We start from the raw sequence: 25,000 nt of genomic DNA on the forward strand, positions 1-25,000 counted from the left end.
AATAATAATAATAATAATAATAATAATAATAATAATAATAATAATAATATAATAAAATAAGATATATTACACTGCATAATGAGGACTTTTACTTTTGGTACTTTTAGTATATAAGTATATTTTGATAATACTTTTGTGCTATTACTTAAAGACGATGTTGAATGCAGGACTTGTAACTGACAAGTAATTTGTAACTCTAAAAAACAGTTTTTTCAACTTTTACTGCAATACATGATCTGAGTAAGTCTTCCACCTCTGTAAATCACCAACAACAGTCGTGCATGAATACCTGCAGCAGTGTTTAACACTGACAACACACAGCTAGTTAGTCGATACATTTACTGAAGGTTTTGGTCTTTTGATGGGATGTTTTGACCAGAAAATAATTATTGAATATCACCAGACATGTCCTGTTATCTTGCTACAACTATTTTTTTTTAAACTGTGGGGAAATAGACAGTGTTGTATCTGGACCTGTATGCATTGTAACCTTAACCTTTGCTGTTCTTTTGTTGATTAAAAGATCAAAGCAACTGAGACGGATCCACCCAAACATGTTGCAGAGGTGCAAGTCAGTGTAACTCTTCTGGATGAGAATGACAACAGTCCTGTGTTCACCAGTCAGAAGTACGAGGGAAAAGTGTTTGCAAATCAAACAGTGGGAATGTCTCTGGTCCAGGTGAGTGATTAAAACCGTTCTGTTAAATATTTCTCAAGCATGTTCTGAATCTGATTTAAATCATGTAATCCATGTTGTCACCACATTTTTACAAGGTCCATATTTACCCCCCAAGTGTTAAGCATGAGGCCAGTTACTGTGTCAATCCCTTAAATAACAGCAGCAACATATTTTGATTTTTATACATCTTAAAGTGCCCATATTCTGAAAAAAAAACTTTTTCTGGGTTTTGGGGTGTTCTTTTGTGTCTCTGGTGCTTCCACACGCATACACAGTTTGAAAAAAATCCATCCATGCTGTTTTGAGTGAGATACGGTTTCTGAATGTGTCCTGTCTTCAGTCTCCGGGTGAGCTGGTCAAAATCGGCACGGCTTGTGACATCACAAGCTGAAACGAGCTGGCTGACCCCAACCGTTAGCTCGTAGCATTAGCTAGCATACTACCTCATTCTCAATAGCAAAGCACTGCTACAACACACACTAGTTCACCATCATCTACTAAAGAACTACTTCCATGTGCGCCCTCATTTAGAAGAAGTCTCCCAGCTAATCCTGCCTTGTAACTGACTGAAGGTGGAGAAACCGCCTTTCTTTTACTGTCTATGGAGCTAGCTAGCTGACATGAGCTACATCTGAGCTACTGCGCATGTGCGAGTGCAATCAAAGATAGTACAGAAGAAGAAGAAGAAAAGAGGTCTCACTCTGTAGCTAAAACAGAGACCAGCTGAAAAGAGGATCTGCAGCAGTGAGAGAGCTGGGCAGTACAACAACAATATGGTGTTTTTTGATAATTAAACCATGTAAACCTATTCTGGTACAACCTTAAAATACAATTATGAACCTGAAAATGAGCATAATATGGGCGCTTTAAGTTCTCCTAACTTATTTTTTACATAACTGACAGGGGACCCTCTTTGAGTTGTGAATTATACTCTGTTAGAAATAGATTTACGTGAACAGAGAGTAACATTTCTAAATTCACATTACTCTTAGAAATTGGTTCAGCTTGTTTTATTTTGATACAAACACCCTTGTTTAGATTAGAAAGGTGTCATCACTTGCAGCAGAAATGAAATGTGGAGTTCCTCAAGGTTTAATTTCAGGTCCCTTTCTTTTTCTTTGCAAAACATTTGGTGGGGTTACATCTGCCCTCCTCTGCTATGCTGATAACACCCTTCTTTAACTTAACAAACTTAATGAGTCATGTCTTGTCTATGCTGGACTATCATTATAGTTATACGATTATTTTCGTTTTTACTGTTGTCATTCTTTGATTGTTATGTCATATTAATGTATTTAATGTAAAGATGGTGATGTGTGTAATTGAACTGAAAGGTTAAGGCAGAAGATCCAGATGCTGATAAGAACGGGCAGATCAAATACTCTATTGAGTTTGGCAACAATGACGGATACTTCTCAATCGAAGAAAACAGTGGAGACATCACGCTGGCTAAAATCATTCCCCTGGTGGAAAACAAGATATTGGCATTCCCTCTCTACATAACAGCCAGAGATGGTAGATCTGAGTATCCAGTACTTCTTAAATTTTGTCAGAAATTCAAGAATCACTTGTTCTGATTGTGATGATTCAGCCTATTATAGCAAAATAGCTAATCAGCACTAAATCACATCTTTGTAATCAACATTAATGATTATTTGGCACTAAGCATGAATCCTTCTGTAAATATCAATATCTTTCAAATACCAATGTCTTTTACATTAGGTTCTGTATCTGATATTTTCGTTAGACTGCTCTCTGTGGGCTGAAACTGTCAACTACTGCACCTCGGTCAGTCACGTCAAGCTTTGGCAGTATCAAATACTTTGTGATCATAAAAATCTTATCACACCCGTAAAACAGATTGGTGTTCACGGACACAAACCTTTATTTGCTCCAACTCTCTCTCTCTTTACATTTACATGTCTCAGCCTTGGACATTATGTTGTACTACCCATTAACACAGGCTTTACATAAAACCCAGGGTTAACAACTCGAGAAGTGATTTGTTGAGATTCGATTGAATGACAACTGTAAGTTCTTTGTAGAGCACAGTTTCATGGAGCAGAAATTCAATGCTATACAGAATGATGAAACACATGCCTATAATATTAAAGCTAAGAGAACTCTAAAGGCCTCAGTATGCTTCAGGGGAAGTGGTTCTCGTATAATTGAACAGCGCCTGAGAAACTCTTTTCCAGTGATTGAATGGGGGAAGAGCTGTATCAGACAATTTATGTAAAAAACAGACACTCTAACAATTACACCAATTTACACAGTGATCGTTCAGGTGTGTGAAGGTGTGCAAATATGAATTATTTTCCACGCAATTACTACTCTTTGTTATTAGCGACCAAATGCAGTCCTTGGAGGGAAATCTCATGGCAATGGGATGCAGCCATAAAATAGAAAGGCTTTATTGTCATTGTACAGAATATAATGAATTTATAAGCCCTACTCCTGATCAGTGCAAAGAAAAGCCACAAATATCACAAAGAAACATTTCACAAAGACAAAAGAGCTTCAAACATTTTAAAAGAAATCCAATTTTGCACTGGAATAAGAGTTTGTATTGTACTAGAATAAATCATTTGGAGCAGGTATAAACATTTTGACTTTAGACGCGGTTGGACGAGACATACAAAGTTAGTTTGAAGCCTGCTGAGGCCTTGGTACAGTATTCATAACTGCAGCTACATAATTGTGATGAAGTAGGGCAGTGGTTCCCAACCTGGGGTCCTGGGACCCCTCAGGGGGGCGGCAAAGATCACAGGGGGTGCGCAAGTCTTTATCTGGTTTGAGGTTGAGGTAAAAAAAAAAAATGTGCACGTGTTAAACAAATTATGATAATACACTAGAATATATAATGTATACAAAAGTCTGTATGAAAACTATATATTTTTGTTCTCGCTTAAAATTGTAGGCAGGCTACTTAGTAGGCCAAACCTCCGGGACCTCTTAACCTGGGACCCTTGCTGTCATCAACTGCTGTCAACCTCGTTTTTCCTGCCGCCACGGCATCACTATTTTATGAATGAAACATGGCGGAGAAACGTAAAAGTCAGCTTTTCTTAGACATGAGTAGGGGGGGCGCCAAGGAAAAAAAGGTTGGGAACCACTGAAGTAGGGGATGTCAACTTACTTTTTCAACAGACTTATCACACGTACGTCATCATGATATTCTTCCCCACCTCTCCTCTAGGGGGAACCATATTCCGCTCCTCCTCAGCACTGGTTAACATCAGTGCTCCTGGTGACTCTAAACCTCAGTTTTTACAGAAGGTTTACCGTGGCACCGTGGAAGAAGAGCAGGAAACAGGAGTTGTCATTCTTAGAGTAAGAACTTTTTACTTAAGTTGTCCATATCAAAATGTCTGAGATGTTTTTATTAACCACCTATTTATCTAACATCCAAAGTCAATTTGTATTAGGTACTCACTGTTGTTCAGAAAATGGGATAATCAACTTCTGATTCTCCATAAATTCACAGTTCATGCTCCTTCTCATCTTTATGTGTTCAGGTGGCCTTCATAGCGACAGCTACTGAGATTCCTGTGACTCTCCGAGTCGATACAGAAGCCGACAAGTTCGCCATCTCCTCCAGTGGTGAATTCACCACTAAAGTGAAGCTGGACTACGATGAGGCTCCACACAACTACTCTGTGACGATCTCCATCTCTGACGGAGTCAACAGTGACAGTGCAGTCGTGGAGGTTCAAGTCACCGACGTCAATGACAACAGTCCTGTTTTTACCTCTGATTCTGTCACAAAATCAGTCCCAGAGGACGCAGAGGTAGGATCCAATGTGACTGTTGTTCCCGCTACAGACAAAGACAGCAGCTTCAACAAGGAGATCAGATACTCTCTGAGAGGAGGAGAGGGGAAGTTCTCTGTCGATCCTGTGTCTGGGATGGTGAGTGTGACTGGAGCACTTGATAGAGAGACCGAGGCAGAGTACAGCCTGCTGATGGTGGCTGAAGATCAGGGTCGACCAGCCAGGTCGGCCACAGCCTCCCTGCTGGTCCGAGTGTCGGACATCAACGATAACGTCCCCAAGTTCTCAAATGCTGAGTATCAGGGTGAAGTCTTGGAGACGGCGTCAGTGGGTACAAGCTTGCTCACATTATCAGCTGTAGACCCCGATGAAGAAGCAAATGGGAGAGTTACTTACAGTATTTTGAGCCAGAGTCCCTCATCAGACGCTCCTGTTTTTGAGTTGGACTCTTCCAGCGGGACTCTGAAGCTGGCCCAGCCTCTGGACTACAGCGAGGTGAAGGTGTACAGCCTCGTGGTTCAGGCCTCCGATGGAGGGACTCCCTCTCTGGTTGGGAACGGCTCTGCGGTGGTGAAGGTGAAGGACGTGAACGACAACCCGCCTGAGTTCAGTAAGGAGAGCTACGACGTGGCCGTCTCTGAGAACCTGGCCAGCGGCGTGTCCATCCTGACCCTGGAGGTCACTGACCGGGATGAGGTGAGTAAAACCGCTTGAAAAATGTTTGGTTCTTAGCTCCATTAAATCAGACTCTTTGTGTGCAGTTCGTACATGTACTTTGAAATGCATACTGTGTTAACAATCAGGACAATTTGCTACCAGTTTGCTACCACAGTGATTTTCTAACCATAGCAGTTGAGTCAACACTTGTACACTGTACACTGCTGTATAATGCTCTGAATTATTTTTTATTAATAGAAAACATATAAAATAACATACATATTTTGGCATTATCTAAATCCTGTTTGAATTTGAAGTGAGTCAGACTCATTACAGGCGTCATGTTGCGTTTAGAGAGGAATGCCATTGTAATTTACATTACATTAAATGTCATTTAGCTGACACTTTTATCCAAAGTGACTAGCAAAGATCTATAGACCGAATCAACATGATGTCGCGTTAACACAAAAATCACTTCCGGGAAGACAAATGGCCATTGAATTGAATTGTGGAGATATGTTAAATCCGCCATCTTGTTTATATCAGTTGTCATTTTCAGCCGTAACTGTAACATTTAAAGATATATAGTTAAGCACGGAGGTCCGACCTATCTATTGTCTCTGCAGTGTTTATTTTCTGTCCTGTGTTGCTTTGCTAGCGTTTTGATGATCTAATCTAATCTTAATCTAGCGTTAAGAACAGCAACATGCCTCGCCGGTCGGACTGACAGCTAGATTGGGCGGTGTCATTGTCTTTAGTCTGTGGCCCGACAGTTAAAGTAAGCTCCATGTGACATCGTCACAGCCTGAACCTGCTGCTGCTACAGCAGTGGACAAAGAGGAGGAGGAGGAGGAGGAGAAGGAGGAGGAGGAGGAAGACATTCCAGAGTAACTGTTCACTATGATGGTTTGCTGAGATGTGGCGGTACGGCTCTCGCGAGCGGAATGATCCTGATTGTGGAGACGCTCCATATGAAACTTCGTGTAGCTCACCAAGCTAACGATGGTTAGCATCAAACTTGCATTTTAAATGAATAAGATGAGAGTATATACAGTTGTGCCTTGCCACCATTTGCTTGGCGACTCCACAGCGCATCACAGCGCACTTGGAGCATTTTCATACAAACGCAGGGTGCCTTTAATATTAATTAATTAATATTAGCTGTCACTAATTTAATTAATGTCCTATTTTTACTGGGCTAGAACAACATGAACATGAACAATAATATGAGGAATTTACCTCTCCTGTCCCTGTGCTGCACACTCAGAAGAGATCTAAAGTACAGTACGTGTTTAATCAATTAAACCAAATCCCATCATTATTCATATTCAACTAAAATGTAATATGTATTATTGTTTTTGCAGCCTTCTTAACTGTCAACCCCAGACAGTAAAAATGGGTTAATTTGTAATAAAAGCCATTCTAAAAATGAATAAACCAACACTAGTTTAAATTATATTCTCTTGACTGAATAATAAAAAAAATCCAGTAATATTTGTATTTGTTGTTTGTTTACGTCACAGATTTGGCAGATTTATATTGAAATAAAACAACAGATGAGATGAACTTTAATGTCCTTACAGTTTGGACCTTGGCCCCGCTGCTTTACAATCGTAGTAATGTGTTAATCTGTCTTAGTCGTTTCTCGGATCACACAGTGTGTTACACCTTGACCTTGATCTGAGAAGTTCCTGCTTTTACAGCGCTGATGATTAACTCTGAACATGAAGTTAGCGGAGGTATTTAACCCATTATCTTCTACTGCAGGGTGGATTCTCCGGTGGTTACTTCCTTTATACCAACGATACATTTGACATCAACAAACTAGGGGTGGTCTCACTGAGGAAGGACGTCACCTTGGACAGAGAGACAAAGGACAGATACATGTTACAGGTACAACATGGTGACATTTTCTATCTCCTGGTCTATTCCCGTTTCAAGAAAAACGTTAAATGCGCCCAGTCCTCCCAGAGAAACACACAGCAGTTTATTTGTTGTATATTTTGACGGTGATGGCCCAGTGTGCTGCAATTTTATGAAACAAAATTAACTCTATACGAAGATCACAGCTGCGTTCGTGACGTTCTGTGTGTCTGTGTTCAGGTGGTGGCGGTGGATCAGCCCATTGACGGTCTGCGATCCACAGCTCAGCTCAACATCACCGTCCTGGACTACAACGACAACGCCCCACAGTTCCCGAGGATCCCGGACCTGCTACTAATCCCTGAGGGCGTGTACTCGGAGGACACTCCAGGAGAAGTTTGCACCATCGTGCCCACAGACGCAGACCTCGGGCCCAATGGAGAGGTCGCCCTCTCCCTCCTCTCCCCCCACCCACTCTTCAGATTCACAGAGGTGAGGCCAAAAGAGAGGACTGTGGAAACGTGAAATGTGAATGTATTTGCTCGGGCTGTGAGATGATATGTTGTGTTGCAGGATGGGACGTTGCTGGCTGTCGGCTCTCTGGATCGGGAGAGCAGGGAAACGTATGAGCTGCTTGTGAAGGCCTCGGATAAAGGCAGCCCTCCAAGAGAGGTAAGAGACACCTGCAGAGAAGATAGAGAGGGACCCTGAACTACACCACAGTCAAATATGTTGACATTTTCACTTAATTATGCGTAGTTAATATTGTTTCTATTTCTTGGACTGTTTCAGGAAGGTCACGGGTAAGTGACAATACAATATTTTATTAAAGGTGCTCTAAGCGCTGGGTGACGGCACTTCTTGTTGATGTTGTTAAAAGTATTTTCAAACAAAATGGAGGCTAGTACTCCCTCCCTCCTCCTCATCCCGTCCCCTCCCTTCCTCGCACTAACCCCCCAACCCCCACCCAAAAATCCTTCTTGTCGGTTATTGGCTGGAAGACTGTTTGGTGGTTGTTTTTGTTGGTGTTTGTGGCGCCTGGGCTGTCTACAGAGACCGGTGTGTTCAGGGGACAGGCAGCTAGCGGATAGCGAGGAGATGTTTGCTGTATGTGACAAAAAATGTTGTAGCCTAAAAAACGCATCACATTGCTTAGAGCACCTTTTAATGACTACACCTAATTTGGTTTTGCAAAGTCATTTTTTTTCTTTTCAGACAACTCTGTTAGTGAAACTAAAGTGTGAGAAAGATTAGTAAGAAGAGATAGTGGGGTTTAAGTTCATGTGAGTTAATAACAAGGTTAACCACCATCATAAAGAAGAGAAGAAATAGTAATTCAAATTGTAATTAATTATACAAAACACTCCCGTGCACCAGAACGTCACCAGCATCAGAGTGAGTCTCATCGACGTCAATGACAACAGACCTGAGTTCAGCTCCAGCAGCTACGTCAGCAGCATCCTTCTGAAAGACGCCGCGGAGGGGAAGCTGCTGCTGACGCTGTCCGCCAGCGACGGAGACGCCGGGAACAACTCGCTCATCACCTACAGGTCAGCAGCTGACTGCTATTACACTTACACTAAACATAGACTCACATTGCCAGACCTTCCTCTGGCTAGTCCACACGGCAGTCCTGCATGGGAGAAAACCGTGCTCTGGTTTATTGGCATTTCTTTAAGCCAATCACAATCATCTTGGGCGGTGCTAAGCGCCGGACGGAGCAATGGTGCCTCTTGCAAAATAGTCTCGGGAAGTTGTGGTTTTTTAAACGGAACAAGTAGATTTAAGATAAACATTTAAAGAAGTGAGACAATCTTAAGGCTACAGTTATATTCAGTTCAAATATATATTTTTGAAGGATGTTTTATGTTCCAGTTGATTGTACAGTTGCCCGCTAAATTATGGGTATAATCTCCTTTTAAAGATGATTATTCTGTTCTCTGCTGTTGTAGTTTCTCTGCAGGAAGTTCTCCATATTTGGCCTTAAACAGCGAGAGCGGAGACGTGACGTTGACGTCTGACCTCGCTGATGTCACAGAGGACACCACCGTGGTGCTGACGGCCATGGCCAAAGACCACGGCCAGCCTCCTCTCAACTCCACAGGTCAGTCTGACAGATACTTTTCTCAAAGGCGACCTATTATGCTTTTCTGTATTTTCCGTCATATCTATAATGTTACAAGGTCGGATGTTCATGTTAAACTTGAGTGAGGCTTCAAAAAATCAGGTAAACATATTTAAAAGAAATCCCTGTGAGCAAAAACCTCAGATTTCCCACTGTTCTGAACGCTCCGGTTTCAGCAGTTTTTTTCTACTCTCTGCTCCATATCATGTGATACCGAGCCGGGTTTCTATGCAGTGTTTGTTACACACCCTGTCACATGTAACTACATGCTAATGCCAGGGAAACCTGTAATCTTGGCTGCCAATGTTGTTAATTTCTCTTCAATTTCGGGGTCACATTCCTGCTGGAACATGTCCGGTTGAGTAATATTTGGTTTAGAAGCCTTTATTGGTGATTTTACACAGTATAAAGTCCTGCTATATACTCCAAAATCAGCGACGAAAGAGCACCAATGCATGGACCCTGAAATGCTGACCAATCAAAGCAGACTTTTTTCGGGCGGGGTGAATACAGGTGCAGCAGCCATTGGCAACATGAGATAAATAAAGTGTTACGTAAAGGTAAAGTGAGCATGTAAACATGTTCTAGAAACACACAATACAAGTATGAACCTGAAAATGGTCAAAGTCAAAGTAAAAATACTACATTACAAGTGCATTCAAAATGTTATATTTGATATTATGTGTGTGTTGCAGCTCGGGTCGTGGTGAATCTGCGGGTGGTCAGCCTGGCGGAGGGCGTGGCCTTCCGGAGCTCCTCCTACAACTTCAGCGTCCCTGAGAACCAGCCGGAGGGGGTGGCGGTGGGGACCGTCTGGGCCTCCGCAGGAAGTGACCTTTACGACGTTGCCTACACACTAAATACACACGCCGACCTGTTCTCCGTCGACGCCAGCGGAGCCGTCCGGACCAGAGCACAGCTGGACAAAGAAGAGCAGGAGTGGTACATCCTGGATGTGGAGGCCGTGGACACGAGGACCCCCCCTACGTCAGCCACTGCAATGGTACGACCTGGTTTTGAACTTATGTTTATCCTATAGACATGTTTACGAGCTGAATATTTCAGGTGTTTAATTATTTAAGAAACTGTAACCGCTAGGGCTGCACGATATTTGTATATATATCAAACATTGCCTGTGTATTTTAAAACAAATGAAAGGAAATCATTTCCAACATTCTTGTATTGAACAAATTGAACATTGAATTGACTATTAAAGGCACCACTAAAAAAAGTGACAGTTACATGTAAAGTGCAAATGTGTTTTCGCAATGTGTGTAGCCTATTAGAGCTGTAGATCTTTGCCCGAACCCAACGGGTTCAGTCTTAATTTTTTCAAAGCTTCACGATGTCTGCAGGTACAGCACCAGTTTCCCAAAGTACGAGGCTCTGTTGTGTCATTGACTACCGGTAGCTCTCTCTCTCTCTCGTAGCCCTTTCACGGAGCTCCCGCTTCGTTCAATAAACTGTCTGTACACTTACAGAGTTCTCAGTGCTTCTGTTAACATGTAGGGACCCTCATTATGCTACCGTTGAAGTTTGGTGATATTTTGAGCCTTTTTAGTGGTATAAATAGAGATTTGTTTTTACGTTCCCTGTGCCCCGAATACTAGCGTTGTAAGCTAATCAGCGGTCCGCGTTAGCGTCTTTCAAGCTCCAAACACATTCGATTAGCATGAAAACACGTCCCAGAGAGCGACAGAGTGGGTACACATCTGTTACTAACCCCTAGGTTCATTTTGTGCCGGAATTGTCCTTTAAGAGAACAAATATTTTTATTAATTCCACAATTGACAAGAATTTTCTTGAATTACAATAAGTAAAAAGTATGCTTGCATGCTTTTAAACACACATGATATCCAGTGTTGGGGGTAACTCCTTACGAAGTAATGCCATAATATAATCACATTTGGCTGTAACTGAGTAATGTAACACACTAATGTTACTGTTACTGTTGTGTTGTGAGTTGAAGGTGTGTTTAAGCCCTGTATGAACTATATGCCAGGCTCTTGCTACAGTAATGTAATGAGTAGAGTAATGAGTTATTATCCATAGAGAATAACAAGTAAGGTAATGCATTATGTTGGGCTTTTTTAAGTGAATAATGTGTATTACACTGATGATATCAAATATCAGTAGCATAATACCATCAAGAGATGGTTTTCAAAATAAAAGACTGTCTGTTAACCTCCTTGTAGATGCTTGCATATGGCTCTGTGGTTTCCAGGTATTCTTGTTGGAATTAGTTCTTCAAAATGAACTAGTACAGATGACCTTTTAGGCCTGCTATTATTTTCCATGTCGCTGTTATTACAGGTGTCAAATCTATAAATATTTGTAATCTGAAGTTGTAAGGGACTTCTGAAACTTAAAGTCCAGTGTTGACCATCAAATTGTGTAGAAAAGAAGCTTTCAAACAAACGTCCACCTCAGATTGTTTGGTATTGGTATGGTACCATTTTAAATACTTGATTAAAGTAAAGCATTCTGGGAAATGGAAATGTTCCATCATGTTTACACAGAATTACAATTACAATAAATCAAACATAATTATTTGTTCTGTGACTAGAGCTTTTAACATCCTGTTTTCGACATCAATCTGAATTGTGCACAAGCCTGGCGTGAGCACATTTGAATAATGTCGGGCTGTAAACGGGTTTGGGCTTTTAAAAAGCTGTCAATCAAAATGTACTTCTCGGGCCGGGCCTAACTTTTAAGGCCCGATTACAGTTGATATCGCGATGACTATAAAAAAAACAATATATTGTGCAGCCCTAGTAACCACAATATACTTCTTCGTTGCCTGGCCAGAAAGTCTCCAGACTCCCTGAAAACTATCTCTACTGTGTTAAACACTGAATGAGATTTTCTTTCACTGAAAAGTCCCTGCAGGTTCCTTTTTGTACTTGGGCTCTCTTTCTGGTACATTTGTCTTACACCAGAGAACCCTGGGGGGAAACATTGTCTCTCTTCTGCTGCCTGAATGAATGCACAGAAAGTATTTTGACCTGTTTCTCTTCTCTCTCAGGTCAGACTTCAGGTGGAGGACGTGAACGAATCTCCACAGTTTCCCTCTCAGGTTTATAAAGCATCTGTGTTCAGCATCGCCCCGTACAAAACCTCCGTCATCCACGTCAAGGTAAACACACACACACACTAACTGTAATAAAACATTAGATGAGAACCCAGGCTACTTTTACCTCCACTGGGTCGTATGACGGCCCAATCCCGGTCGCAGTAATAAACAGGCGTTGTTCACTCTGATGGTACATGTCCACAGTGGCGTAAATAAATAGACCAAAAGCCTAGAAGTCCTACTGGTGTCTCTCAGAGTGCTTAGTAATCTAGATTGACATATTAAAATATTTGCAGATTAATGTACTGTTATCTTGTCATCCGTGTGAACCCCCCGCAGGCTTCAGACCCCGACGTGGGAGAGGGGGGTCAGCTGGTCTACAGTCTGTCAGCAGACAGCGGTTACTTTGACGTGGAGCCGTCCTCCGGTCTGCTCTACGTGGTGTCGGCGCTGGGTTTGGCTGAGCAGACGGCTGCTGTGGAGGTGAAGGCCACGGACCCCAGAGGGCTTCAGGCTACAACCAGGGTGGAGGTGGGTGTGGAGGACTGGATGTGAAGTGGTTCACACAGTGGGAGAAAATGTGTGGTGCCCTTGAGCAAGGCCCTTAACCTCCAACTGCTCCAGTGGAGCTGCTCAGTGGCCAGCAGATCAGTCTGCTGTTGACTGTGGTTGTACTGGGCAGCTTCCAGGTATGAATGTGGAACTGTGTGAATGTGATCAGGGCAAAAAGAGAGGCTGCCTCTCAGTGAACCTTCCCTCAATAAATAAAGGTTAAATAAAAGAATAAAAAAGTAGCATCTTTTAGAAACACTGCAAAAAAGCAAAATCTTACCAAGTATATAATGATATATATTATAATATATTATATATAACGTACACGTTCCACCAAAACAAGTTTCTTCCCGAGGCTATTTTGCAGAGGCACCGTGGCTCCATCCGGAGCTTAGCCCCGCCCACGACGATTGTGATTGGTTTAAAGTAATGCCAATAAACCAGAGCACGTTTTTCTCCCATCCAGGAATGCTGTGTGGACTAGACAGACCCTCCTCCGCAGCGCTGTGGAGGAAGGTCTGGCAAAGTGAGACTAAATAACACTTAACATAAGACACTAACAGGTGATATTTCAGTGAGCTATAGGGACTTGTTTTTAGACGATGCAGTTCAAATATCTTGTTAAGTGAAAGTCTTTGTCATTGTTTTGAGTCCTATCTCAGATGAAACAAGCTCTTTTTGACATCTCATAAGGTTTTTAAGCTGCTGTTGTTTTTAAAACATGAATCATCTTCTTTGAAGATCATATCTTATTTCAAGAAATCTCACCAAGTAAGTGTATGTTTCACTTGTTCCATTGGCAGATGTTTTTGCGTATTACAAGCAAATAAAACACATCATACTCCGTGCTTTTTAAACTTATTTTTAAGTGAAGGTCAGAAAAAAAGTCGTCGAGAGTCGAGAATGAGTTAAGAATAAAACAGAGTATGTGCAGACAAAAACCCAAACATCTGAACTGTCCCTTTTTTAAACAAGAACACCCTCTTTCAAATATCTCAAACTAATAGAACAGTTTTCAGAATCCGACAAAGGGGCCTTGTTAACGGGCCTATGTTTCCCTTAAAGCCCCAGTGTGTAACGTGTTCAGTTCATTATCACAATCTGTGTTGCTCGTTCACAAACGTGTCCTTTTTCATGAATATTTACCTCCACCATCAATTCCAAGTATTCCTATTGGCTTGAAATGTTACATGTGTATTCACACGAACTGGGGGAGACGCTCCATGTTCATGCTCCATCTAGAAATACGTTAGCCGGTAAGAGACATACAGGACATACTGCTCAGCCTTTCACGTTTTCTCTGTCACATGATAAACTCACAGCTGCTGCTAACGCTGCTAACGGGTATCGTAGCTTCCTGAAGAAGGAAACATGGAGGACCACACGTATTCAAAATCCAGATTTCAGGAACAGGAGTCTTCTTGAAAAGATCAAGAGGCCGTCTTCTTGAAGCGTGAAGAGAGTTGATTGCGATATATGATCTCAACGCTAGATGGGTATATTCTCTGCTGCTCAATATGCCCGGGCATTTCCATATTCTCAGGTCTGTATATCGTCGCTGGCGTGCAAAAACCTTGTATGTCCAAAACCGTTGTTTTTCAGAAAATGGAAAAAACGGCCAACTTAAAACCATTTTATTGTGCTATTTACCTCAGACAAAGTCAGATGAAATCACCTCGTCACTTTTTGAATGTTCATAAAAACCCACAGACAGACGTAAAGGTTGACCTTTACGTAAGGTTGATTTATGAAAAAAACATTAGGCAGACAGCGAGACTATGTACTTCAATAAAGATTTTTATTTATTGAAAGAGAATATGTTCTGCCTCCAGGTGGAAGTGCATGGAAGGGCGAGCAGCGACGACGTGGTGGTCATCTCCCTCAACCAGCCTGCTAACGTCGTGGAGAAGAAAACCCCGGAGCTGGAGAAGTGAGACCCATCATTAAAGTGCTCATATTATGCTTTTTGGCGTTTCCCCTTTCCTTTATTGTGTTATATATCTTTTTTGTGCACGTTATAGGTTTACAAAGTGAAAAAGCCCAAAGCCCCCCCCAAAGGGACTTACCATCTCCAACAGAAAACACTGTTCACCAACTGCTCCAAACAGCTCTGTTGTAGTCCAGCCTTTACTTCAGAGACACACATGGTGACTTTGGAACACACGTTATAATGCTCGCCTAACTGCTAGCATGACACACCCTCATACTCTGCTTCTGACTGGCTAGTAGTCCTTACCTAGGTACTGTCAGGGCACGCCCTCATACTCTGCTTCTGACTGGCTAGTAGTCCTTACCTAGCTACTGTCAGGGCACGCCCTCATACTCTGCTTCTGACTGGCTAGTAGTCCTTACCTAGGTACTGTCAGGGCACGCCCTCATACTCTGCTTCTGACTGGCTAGTAGTCCTTACCTAGCTACTGTCAGGGCACGCCCTCATACTCTGCTTCTGACTGGCTAGTAGTCCTTACCTAGCTACTGTCGGGGCACGCCCTCATACTCTGCTTCTGACTGGCTAGTAGTCCTTACCTAGGTACTGTCAGGGCACGCCCTCATACTCTGCTTCTGACTGGCTAGTAGTCCTTACCTACGTACTGAGCATGTGCGACTGCCAACAAAGATGTTCCAGCAGTGAGAGGTCTCACTCTGTAGCTAAAACAGAGACCTGAACACAGGGTGAAAAGAGGAGCTGCAGCAATGAGCAGTACAACAAAAATATGGTGTTTTTTGAAAATTAAACCATGTAAACCTATTCTGGTATAACCTCTAAATACAATTATGAACCTGAAAATGAGCAGAATATGAGCACTTTAAGATTGTGTTCCTTCTGGTTTTTATTGTTATAATTTATATATAACATTTGGTGTGTCTTTCAGACCAACTCTAAACAATCTGGCGGGAGTCCAATAACAGCGGTACAAAATCTTGAACGGGATGAGGCGCACCCTCACATCGCGAGACATAGTTTTAGTATTCCTACAGATTCTGTCCCACTCCTCATCATTCAAGTTCAAGTTACTTGTAGTATACTTACAGATAGTATAGTACAAATCACACACATAATACAGAGATTGCCTACCTTGCAGGCATAGTTAAAACAATTAAAAAAACAAATTTTGGTTCCTCATTTCGGTTCCACTTAATGTGTCGACTGAAATATTTCCCCTCTGTCGCTCCGAAACGGACGTACAAATATCTCACTCTTTCTGTAGTCTACCGTTAGCTAACTACCGTATACTAGGCTACTTTTAAAATGCCATATCTCCCCTCTGGGCTCTGGTTGGCTCAACATTTTGTTGTTATTTTGTTAATAGTATAACTGTTATTTATTGTTAAATTATTGTCGTTATGCGTTAAGTGACTTAGGTTTACTTATTATATATTTAAGTACTTTAAAATGTTAATATATCGTTACATTTAAATAATTTCCAATTTTTTAAAAACTCTATAAAGAGCCTTTCTTTGATGTCATTTTTCAGTTTTTCGGGTTAGGAATCGGAATCGTTTTAAAAGTACCGGTTCGGCATCGGAATCATAAAAATCCCAAACGATACCCGACCCCAGTAAACAATTGATATTACGATCAAATCCAGTGTAATACTCAGATCCCTTTCCCATGTCTTTTTAAAGGGGCGTCCCAGGCTCCATCCCCCACGTTCTGCATAAGCACAGAATAATACCCAGAAGCCTCATGACCTTTTCCATAACAACACCTTATCTAAACATTCTGGTGCCTTCAGGGCTGAAAAACTGAATCCAAAAATCCCCACTAACAGATGGCAAAGTTACAAATATCTAAAAAGAAGTGTGAGACTTAAGGGACTAAAGCTTGCTGCACCACATCCTCAAAGGCTTTCAATATACAACGAGATACACGTTTATCTCATGATTAAGATTGTTTTGAGATTTTATTTTTCCTTCTGGTTTTTATTGTTATGATATCTATTTATATTTGTTTCCTGCCAGGTCTCTGGGTGCAGCTCTGGGCTGGACTGTGAACGTCATGGAGGTGTCGAGCGCTAACGGAGGATCGTCTGAGTCCAGAACTCGGAGAGCCGCCGTGAAGACTTTGGTCAGCTTCATCAGTGTGGACGGACAAGACGTCGTTTCTGCCGAAGAAGTCACAAAGTGAGAGTTTGATCTTTAATGTTGAAAAGTGAACTTCGATACGTAAAGTTTTACATACAGGTTATGACAAAACTGCCTGAACCGGACTGATTAACGGTCCCATGGCATGAAAATGTCACTTTATGAGGTATTTTAACATTAATATGAGTTCCCCCAGCCTGCCTATGGTCCCCCAGTGGCTAGAAATGGTGATAGGTGTAAACCAAGCCCTGGGTATCCTGCTCTGCCTTTGAGAAAATGAAAGCTCAGATGGGCCAATCAGGAATCTTCCCTTTATGACATCATAAGGGGAAAGGTTACCTCCCCTTTCTCTGCTTTGCCCACCCAGAGAATTTGGCCCCCCCATGAGAGAGAGAGAGAGACATCATGGCTTTCAAACGAGCAAAGTGGCAGTTGGTCAAGGCCACACCCCCATCCTCCACCTTGCCCCCCCCCCCCTCAATAGCTACAGACACAGAAATGGCACATCTTAAGGAAAGCTCATTGTGGGACTGGCTCTAGTGGCTGTAATTCTGCACCAAGGCTGAATTTAGGGAAACAGACTTCAGATACAGTATTAGGGGACCACTAAGGTCTATATAAAGAGACTTCAGATACAGTATTAGGGGGACCACTAAGGTCTATATAAAAGAGACTTCAGATACAGTATTAGGGGACCACTAAGGTCTATATAAAAGAGACTTCAGATACAGTATTAGGGGACCACTAAGGCCTATATAAAAGAGACTTCAGATACAGTATTAGGGGACCACTAAGGCCTATATAAAAGAGACTTCAGATACAGTATTAGGGGACCACTAAGGTCTATATAAAAGAGACTTCAGATACAGTATTAGGGGGACCACTAAGGTCTATATAAAAGAGACTTCAGATACAGTATTAGGGGACCACTAAGGCCTATATAAAAGAGACTTCAGATACAGTATTAGGGGACCACTAAGGTCTATATAAAAGAGACTTCAGATACAGTATTAGGGGGACCACTAAGGTCTATATAAAAGAGACTTCAGATACAGTATTAGGGGACCACTAAGGTCTATATAAAAGAGACTTCAGATACAGTATTAGGGGGACCACTAAGGCCTATATAAAAGAGACTTCAGATACAGTATTAGGGGACCACTAAGGCCTATATAAAAGAGACTTCAGATACAGTATTAGGGGACCACTAAAGTCTATATAAAAGAGACTTCAGATACAGTATTAGGGGACCACTAAGGTCTATATAAAAGAGACTTCAGATACAGTATTAGGGGACCACTAAGGTCTATATAAAAGCATCAAAAAAGCAGCATGTCATAGGACCTTTTAATATATTTAACACATTGTTCTGCACCTCTCACTAGGGGGTGTAAATCACACGCTTTATCACGATACGATATTAAAGAGATTCTTTGGACAACGATACAATATTTACTGATATCACAAAGTGTGCTACGAACAGTACATAAGCCCATTTAATACAATCATTGTTATCATAGTTAGATATATTTACAACAACTAAAATATGATTTGATTTCATTACTAAGCTCTTCCAGACATTTAAATGAAAAACAAACTATTAATACACAAAGCGGGAATTTCAAAATAAAGGCGCATCTTTAAGATGACGATATGTATCAATATTTCACCTTGTATCAATAATATTGGATCGTTGAGGTTTGAATCACGCCTACCTCTCACCTGGGCCACGTTCAGCCCCGACGAAACGTAGCAATGCTTTTTTTTTTATTTATTTTTTACTGAAACGGGTGCGTTGAACACCCTGTTGTGTGCGCAGGCGCTCTGCCTTGAGTTTATATACACGTCTCTGCTGATTGGCTGTCGCCTGTGAGAATCAACGCCCACAAATATCAAAACCTATTTCAAAAAGTTTCACACCGTTCAGAGGAAACATGTCGTTCAACACGGAAACCGTAGCAATGTGATGCACACCCTTTTTTTTAGATTGAACGTGGCCGTCATGAGATATTTGTGACCAATCGTGTTGGAGCTGTAACTCTCTGTCTCTCATCAGGAAACTGCAGAGCCAATCAGCTGCTGTGAGGGCGGAGCTGGTCAAAGTGTTCGGGGGGAGTCTTCATTTTGACGTGGAGGTGAAGCCTCCGAGCCCCGCCTCCAACCAGGCGGCTGTCATTGCTCTGGCAACCATGTTGGCCCTGAGCATGCTGGGATTGATTGTTGCGGTCACCTTGATCATCAGGTGAGACCATGGAAACATGAGACCTGTCATGTGCTTCAGACCGGTTACGTTACATAAGAATCAACTTCATATTTATAGTACGTCAGCGTTGGGTTTACAGATTGTCTCGGAAGTCGGAAAAATTAAGATTTTTGAGATTCAAATCTAAATTTTAAGATCAGATTTCTGAATTAATGTCCATCGTTGTGTTTGAAGACTCCCTTTACGCCATCATCAGCACTATATGTTCACTTTCTGTCTCATTATTTTATAAAGTCACCGTGTGTTCAATAAGAAAATCTTAACTTTAATGTTCCAACAACAAAAAAACATTTTCATTTTTAAAAAACTTCCTGTTTCACTGAACAAAGAAGGATATTTAGACGCTGCTGCTGAGATTTTCCTGAGATTTCTGAATTTTTCTTACGCTTATTAAATACATTAAACTGCTCATATTATGCTTATCCCTTTCCTTTATTGTGTTATATATCCTTTTTGTGCATGTTATAGGTTTAGAAAGTGAAAAAGCCCAAAGTCCCCCCCAAAGGGTCTTACCATCTCCAACAGAAAACACTGTTCACAAACTGCTCCAAACAGCTCTATTGTAGTCCAGCCTTTACTTCAGAGACAAACGTGGTCACTTTGGAACACGTTATAATGCTCGCCTAGCTGCTAGCATGGCACGCCCTCATACTCTGCTTCTGACTGGCTAGTAGTCCTTACCTAGCTACTGTCAGGGCACGCCCTCATACTCTGCTTCTGACTGGCTAGTAGTCCTTACCTAGGTACTGTCAGGGCACGCCCTCATACTCTGCTTCTGACTGGCTAGTAGTCCTTACCTAGGTACTGTCAGGGCACGCCCTCATACTCTGCTTCTGACTGGCTAGTAGTCCTTACCTAGCTACTGTCAGGGTACGCCCTCATACTCTGCTTCTGACTGGCTAGTAGTCCTTACCTACGTACTGAGCATGTGCGACTGCCAACAAAGATGTTCCAGCAGTGAGAGGTCTCACTCTGTAGCTAAAACAGAGCTCAACACACAGGGTGAAAAGAGGAGCTGCAGCAATGAGCAGTACAACAAAATATGGTGTTTTCTGAAAATCAAACCATGTAAACCTATTCTGGTATAACCTCTAAATACAATTATGAACCTGAAAATGAGCAGAATATGAGCACTTTAAAGACTTAAGTTAGAGAGAAGTCTACATTCTGTACAAAAATTCACACATACGTATTTTGCTCTATAAAATAATAAATAAAGTGGAAATAGTTTTAGACATGTTTGGAATATTTTTATTCTTAAATATCAGCATCCCAACACGTGACTCCTCCCCGGATTTCTGATGACGAAGGAAGTTAAGTGTCCTTCAGACTGCAACATGTCAACGTGTGTGTGTGTACTCTCTCTCTCTCTCTCTCTCCCAGGTTCAAGAGGACGCAGAAACATCAGGATTCTGACAAGGAGAGTTTTGACATCAGCCGACACGTTGAAGGTTACACGTAAGTCCTCCCAATGTTCAAACGTCTTCACAGTTCTCCATTTGACGCCTGCTTTTAATATAAATCCCTCCCATTTGTTCCAGGAACTGGCCACAGGAGAGTCCTGAAACATCTGAACAGGTAAAAGAGAGACAAAAAGAAGAAATGTAAAGCGTCGCGATGACATAACAAGCTGACAATCAGTCCTGTGAGAACCACGTATCTCTCAAAGGTTTTTTAAACTTGTAATGGTGTCAGCTTTGTGACGATGCATTTGATCAGCTGATCCGAGAGGCTTTTTAAAGACTATTTAGCTCAAGGAGGAGGAGAGTTTTCTCAACACACAAAGGAATATTATATCCTTCAGTTTATCACATTCAACATCAACACATCTGGAGATGCGTGGTTTTCACTGGACAGGAAGGGGATGGAAACCTGTCATCTGAAAAGTAACTCCAGCTGTCAGACAAACAAAGTACAATGTTTACCTCTGAGATGTAGCAGATAGGCCTGCTTTGTTTTAATTATGTTAAGACATGTTCCAGGAGTTGAGATAGAGGCTGTATCAGGGCCATATGTAGTTCATTGGGTTATATGTCACTATTTTTGGCAGCCTACTGTACGTAAATGGCCAGTATGTACTTTATTTTCTTAATTCATTGAAGCCTCTGTGTTTACAGGCTTGTGGTGATGCACAATGTGCTGCAGGTGCCAAAACACATCTATGTTTGGTGCCGTTTTGTTTTGTCATGGGTCACGTGTGCAATAAACATTACACTCCGTGAGAAAAAAAATGGTGGCAGAGAATCGTGATATCAATTCTCAGCTAAAAAAATATCGGGATTCATATTTTTTTTTCCCCTGAATCGTGGAGGCCTTGTAGCAGAGTAGAAGAACATGGAAATAGTCAAGTGAAAGTACAAGGTAACGTACTTAGTTACAATGGTAACTATTATTGTTTTGTGTTTCAGCGAAAGACAAAGTCACATGAGAGGAGAACGGAGGACGAGCAGCAGAGGACAGACGATGGTGGGACAGTAAAGACGGACGGTGACAGTGTGAGATTCAAACGAGACCGACAGACGGAGGACGGGAATGAAAGCCGCACTTCTGTCTGATCTGAACGCAGCAGCTTTCAGTCCGCCTGTATGGAGTCTGCAGAGTGCCACTAAAATAATTAGACTATACTAACTGATTATGCTCAGTTAATAGGTTTCAGGTGAAATGTAAATGTTAGCAGGAAACAAATAAAGAAACTGAAGTGGGTTTTGATAGACAGAGACGGACACAAAATAAAAATGTAAAACGTTAAAAATAATTTTGTGATTCCATTTTTTTTTTTAAATATTTTTATTGAGAAAGAAAAGCTCGTTCTTGACCTTTTATAAAGCAAACTTCAGCCACCGAGGAAGACCAGGAGAGGCTGTTAAAAGCTCCGGAAAAAAAAAGTAAACCGATAAATATAACTAATCTTAAGAGAAAATGTAATTAATCCATCTAATAAATGTTTATCTTGTGTCTTCTTTGTACGTTATTTGCACTATCCCTTGCTGCTGTGACGTTGTGGGATTAATAAAAAGGATTTTTAATCTCGTCTTCCCATCAACCTTGAAAAAAAACATTTTTTTCTACGTTTTTGACGCCTTTTTTTTTTTGTTTGTTTTTGCTTTGACGCCTTTTGTCCAGTTTGTTTTTGCTTTTTCCAACGTTTTAAATTGTTAAGTTTTTCTTCTACACATTTCCAGCGCTTATTTCTACATCCCATATTTTCTGACATAAAACAAAAATTGGAAACGGGTCAATCTGAAGTCAACACAAAAGGTTAAAATCTAAAATTGGCGTTTAAGTTAGTTATTCGTGTGGCACTCTTCAGCCTCCGTACACCAACAGACATCCCAGCAACTGATTTTATGAACTAAACTCAGCTGCTGTTCAGTTTGACTTTTTAGTTTAAATGAATTAGCCGTTCAGCACCAACACTAATTATTTCGGCTGACGTTCAGCCCGCGAGACAGATCGAGACAGATCGAGACAGATCGTCAACAAACTGGCACTTTACTCTAGAAAAAAACGTTTTAAGGAACTAGATCAAATGCTCCAACTGTACTTAAAAAGATGAAATTCTGGGCAGCAAGTTTCGGAAAGAACAGATTTGTGGTCTGATGTCACTGCAGTTACGTTTAATCATCAATCGTACCTGGTAGAGCACGCGCCCATATATAGAGGCTTACTCCTCCATGCAGCGGCCGCAGGTTCGACTCCAACCTGCTGCCCTTTGCTGCATGTCGTTCCCCTTCTCTCTCGCTCCCCTTTCATGTATTCTGCTGTCCTATATAAATAAAGGCCGAAAATGCCCAAAATGTAATCTTTTAAAATGTCAATCTGATCTGATCTTTCATGCTTAACATTTAACGGAAATCAAATGTTTGAATGTCACTTTTTTTGTTTTGTTTTGTATTCTAATGGTCCTCTTTTCTTTGATGCACTTGAATGTAAATGATGACGCAGCGCTGCAGAAATACTGGAACATAGTGCATCTGTGTACATTTCAACCTGTATTTAAAAAAAAAAAGAAATGAATGGAGTTGTCTGTCAGTTTGGAATTTATCTTTTGTAATATTTGCAAAGTATGAAATAAAAAACAGACTTCCTGCTATTTTAGTATTTTGTAAATCAAAATAGTTCCAAATATATATTGTGACTTTTTTTTTGTGCAAAAGGATTTGAACACGTCAACATTATTCCGGTTGTGGATCATGGATTATAAATAAAGCAGTTATATCATCCAACATGAAATCAAGGAGAGGTGGTCAGAAAGCACTGGGGGACACTTGGTGTCTCCTTCACCGGCGGAGTCACTACTTGCTGAAGCTAATAATGCATTTTTACTCTGAAGTCAGATCCTCGTCTCTCTATCACTCGCTCTACCACACAAACAGACACACACAAAGAGACAGACACACACACAAAGACAGAGACACAAAGACACCGACACACAGACAAACACACAGAGACAGACACACAGAGACCGACAAACACAGAGACATAGACACACAGACTCAAAGAGACATACACAAACACACACACAAACAGACACACACAAAGAGACAGACACACACACAAAGACAGAGACACAAAGACACCGACACACAGACAAACACACACAAACACAAAGAGACCGACAAACACAGAGACATAGACACACAGACTCAAAGAGACATACACAAACACACACACAAAGAGACAGAGACACACAAAGACAAACACACAGAGACATAGACACACAGACTCAAAGAGACATACACAAACACACACACAAAGAGACAGAGACACACAAAGACACACACACAGAGACATAGACACACAGACTCAAAGAGAGAGACACACACACACACACACACAAAGAGACAGACACACAGAGGCATAGACACAAAGACCCAAAGAGACAGAGACACACAGACACACACAGAGACTCAAAGAGACACACACAAAGAGACAGACACACAGAGACAGACACAGAGACACACACACACACACACACAGCTATTATCTTAAAGCGATGCGCCAGAACGACGCTGACACACCAGCCCAACGGCTACGAGTACAACCAGAGGTCACCCTTCAGATGCTACGTGTAGTATTTTTCTTACTTTAAAGTTTTCTAATATATTTCTGTATATCTTTGCATGTACAATCACTTCCGTTACACCGACAGTCAGAAAAGGTTCGACAAAGTACAAAATCTTTGGTGACATTACTTTAAAATAACCATGTTGTGAAGCCGTTATGAGCTGCGACACAATGACCATTTACACTTTAAAATGCAGTAAGAAAACTGCAGTAATACTGGCATAACCCCCCAGTGTGTTACATATAAAAAGATTATTCTGTACTCACACGTACACGTCTCAGTCTCTGATCCATTTAGCGTCCCGTCCATCTCCGTAGAAACCCTGATGCTGATGCGAACGTCTGCAGCCTGAAAACTATTTATTTTTATACTTCTACTCGTCTCTTTTCGACAAAACACTGAGGGGGAAAAGAAAGAAAAAAAACCTCACAGCTCCACGTTGATTCAAGTTCATAATTCTTCTTATTAAAACTGTTTATTAATTTATTCTCTATTAAAATAAAATCAACAACAACAACAAAGGTAATCAGAACACAGCAGAAGAAGCGAAAAATAAACAATAGATTATGGAATGTACTTCAGTAATGAAAATAAAAGCTCCAGCTGGTCCAACATGGGGGGGGAGGGGGGGGCTTTATTACAACCACAGTCAAATAAAGCACCGCTTTGATATATTCATATATATATAAAGATATTTTATATATATATTTATATAGTTTTCATATACACCTTCAGGCAATGACGTAGAGAGGATTCTTTACAGAATCAAGTTTCTCGTGGTTCTCTTAATTTACAGGTTTCTGGATAATTAAACCGCAGAAAAAAAGTCAAGGCAACTTTCTTTTTGCCTCGTTCATAAAG

The 25,000-nt window shown here is 41.3% G+C and overlaps 2 protein-coding genes across 6 annotated transcripts in view; one reads left to right on the forward strand and one right to left on the reverse strand.

Moving 5' to 3' along the window:
- Positions 1-19,054, forward strand: part of LOC144530920 (protocadherin Fat 4) — a 31,697-nt gene extending 12,643 nt beyond the window's left edge. Inside the window, exons 14-28 of the mRNA XM_078270696.1 lie at positions 524-679; positions 2,014-2,194; positions 3,879-4,012; positions 4,198-5,148; positions 6,877-7,002; positions 7,213-7,464; positions 7,546-7,644; positions 8,350-8,522; positions 8,925-9,076; positions 9,793-10,100; positions 12,123-12,233; positions 12,510-12,701; positions 14,555-14,652; positions 16,686-16,847; positions 18,865-19,054. Coding sequence (XP_078126822.1) covers positions 524-679; positions 2,014-2,194; positions 3,879-4,012; positions 4,198-5,148; positions 6,877-7,002; positions 7,213-7,464; positions 7,546-7,644; positions 8,350-8,522; positions 8,925-9,076; positions 9,793-10,100; positions 12,123-12,233; positions 12,510-12,701; positions 14,555-14,652; positions 16,686-16,847; positions 18,865-19,054 — 3,285 coding nt within the window. The remainder of the gene's footprint in view (positions 1-523; positions 680-2,013; positions 2,195-3,878; positions 4,013-4,197; positions 5,149-6,876; positions 7,003-7,212; positions 7,465-7,545; positions 7,645-8,349; positions 8,523-8,924; positions 9,077-9,792; positions 10,101-12,122; positions 12,234-12,509; positions 12,702-14,554; positions 14,653-16,685; positions 16,848-18,864) is intronic.
- Positions 19,055-24,582: 5,528 nt separating this feature from the next.
- usp34 (ubiquitin specific peptidase 34) overlaps positions 24,583-25,000 on the reverse strand; it is a 103,783-nt gene continuing 103,365 nt past the window's right edge. For all 5 annotated transcript variants that reach the window (XM_078273286.1, XM_078273278.1, XM_078273271.1 and 2 more), the window contains one exon: positions 24,583-25,000. This exon is cut by the window's right edge and continues 1,396 nt beyond it. The gene's annotated coding sequence lies outside the window, so the exon portion shown is untranslated.

Source organism: Sander vitreus, chromosome 2, assembly GCF_031162955.1.
Source record: "Sander vitreus isolate 19-12246 chromosome 2, sanVit1, whole genome shotgun sequence".
NCBI classification, from domain to species: Eukaryota; Metazoa; Chordata; class Actinopteri; order Perciformes; family Percidae; genus Sander; species Sander vitreus.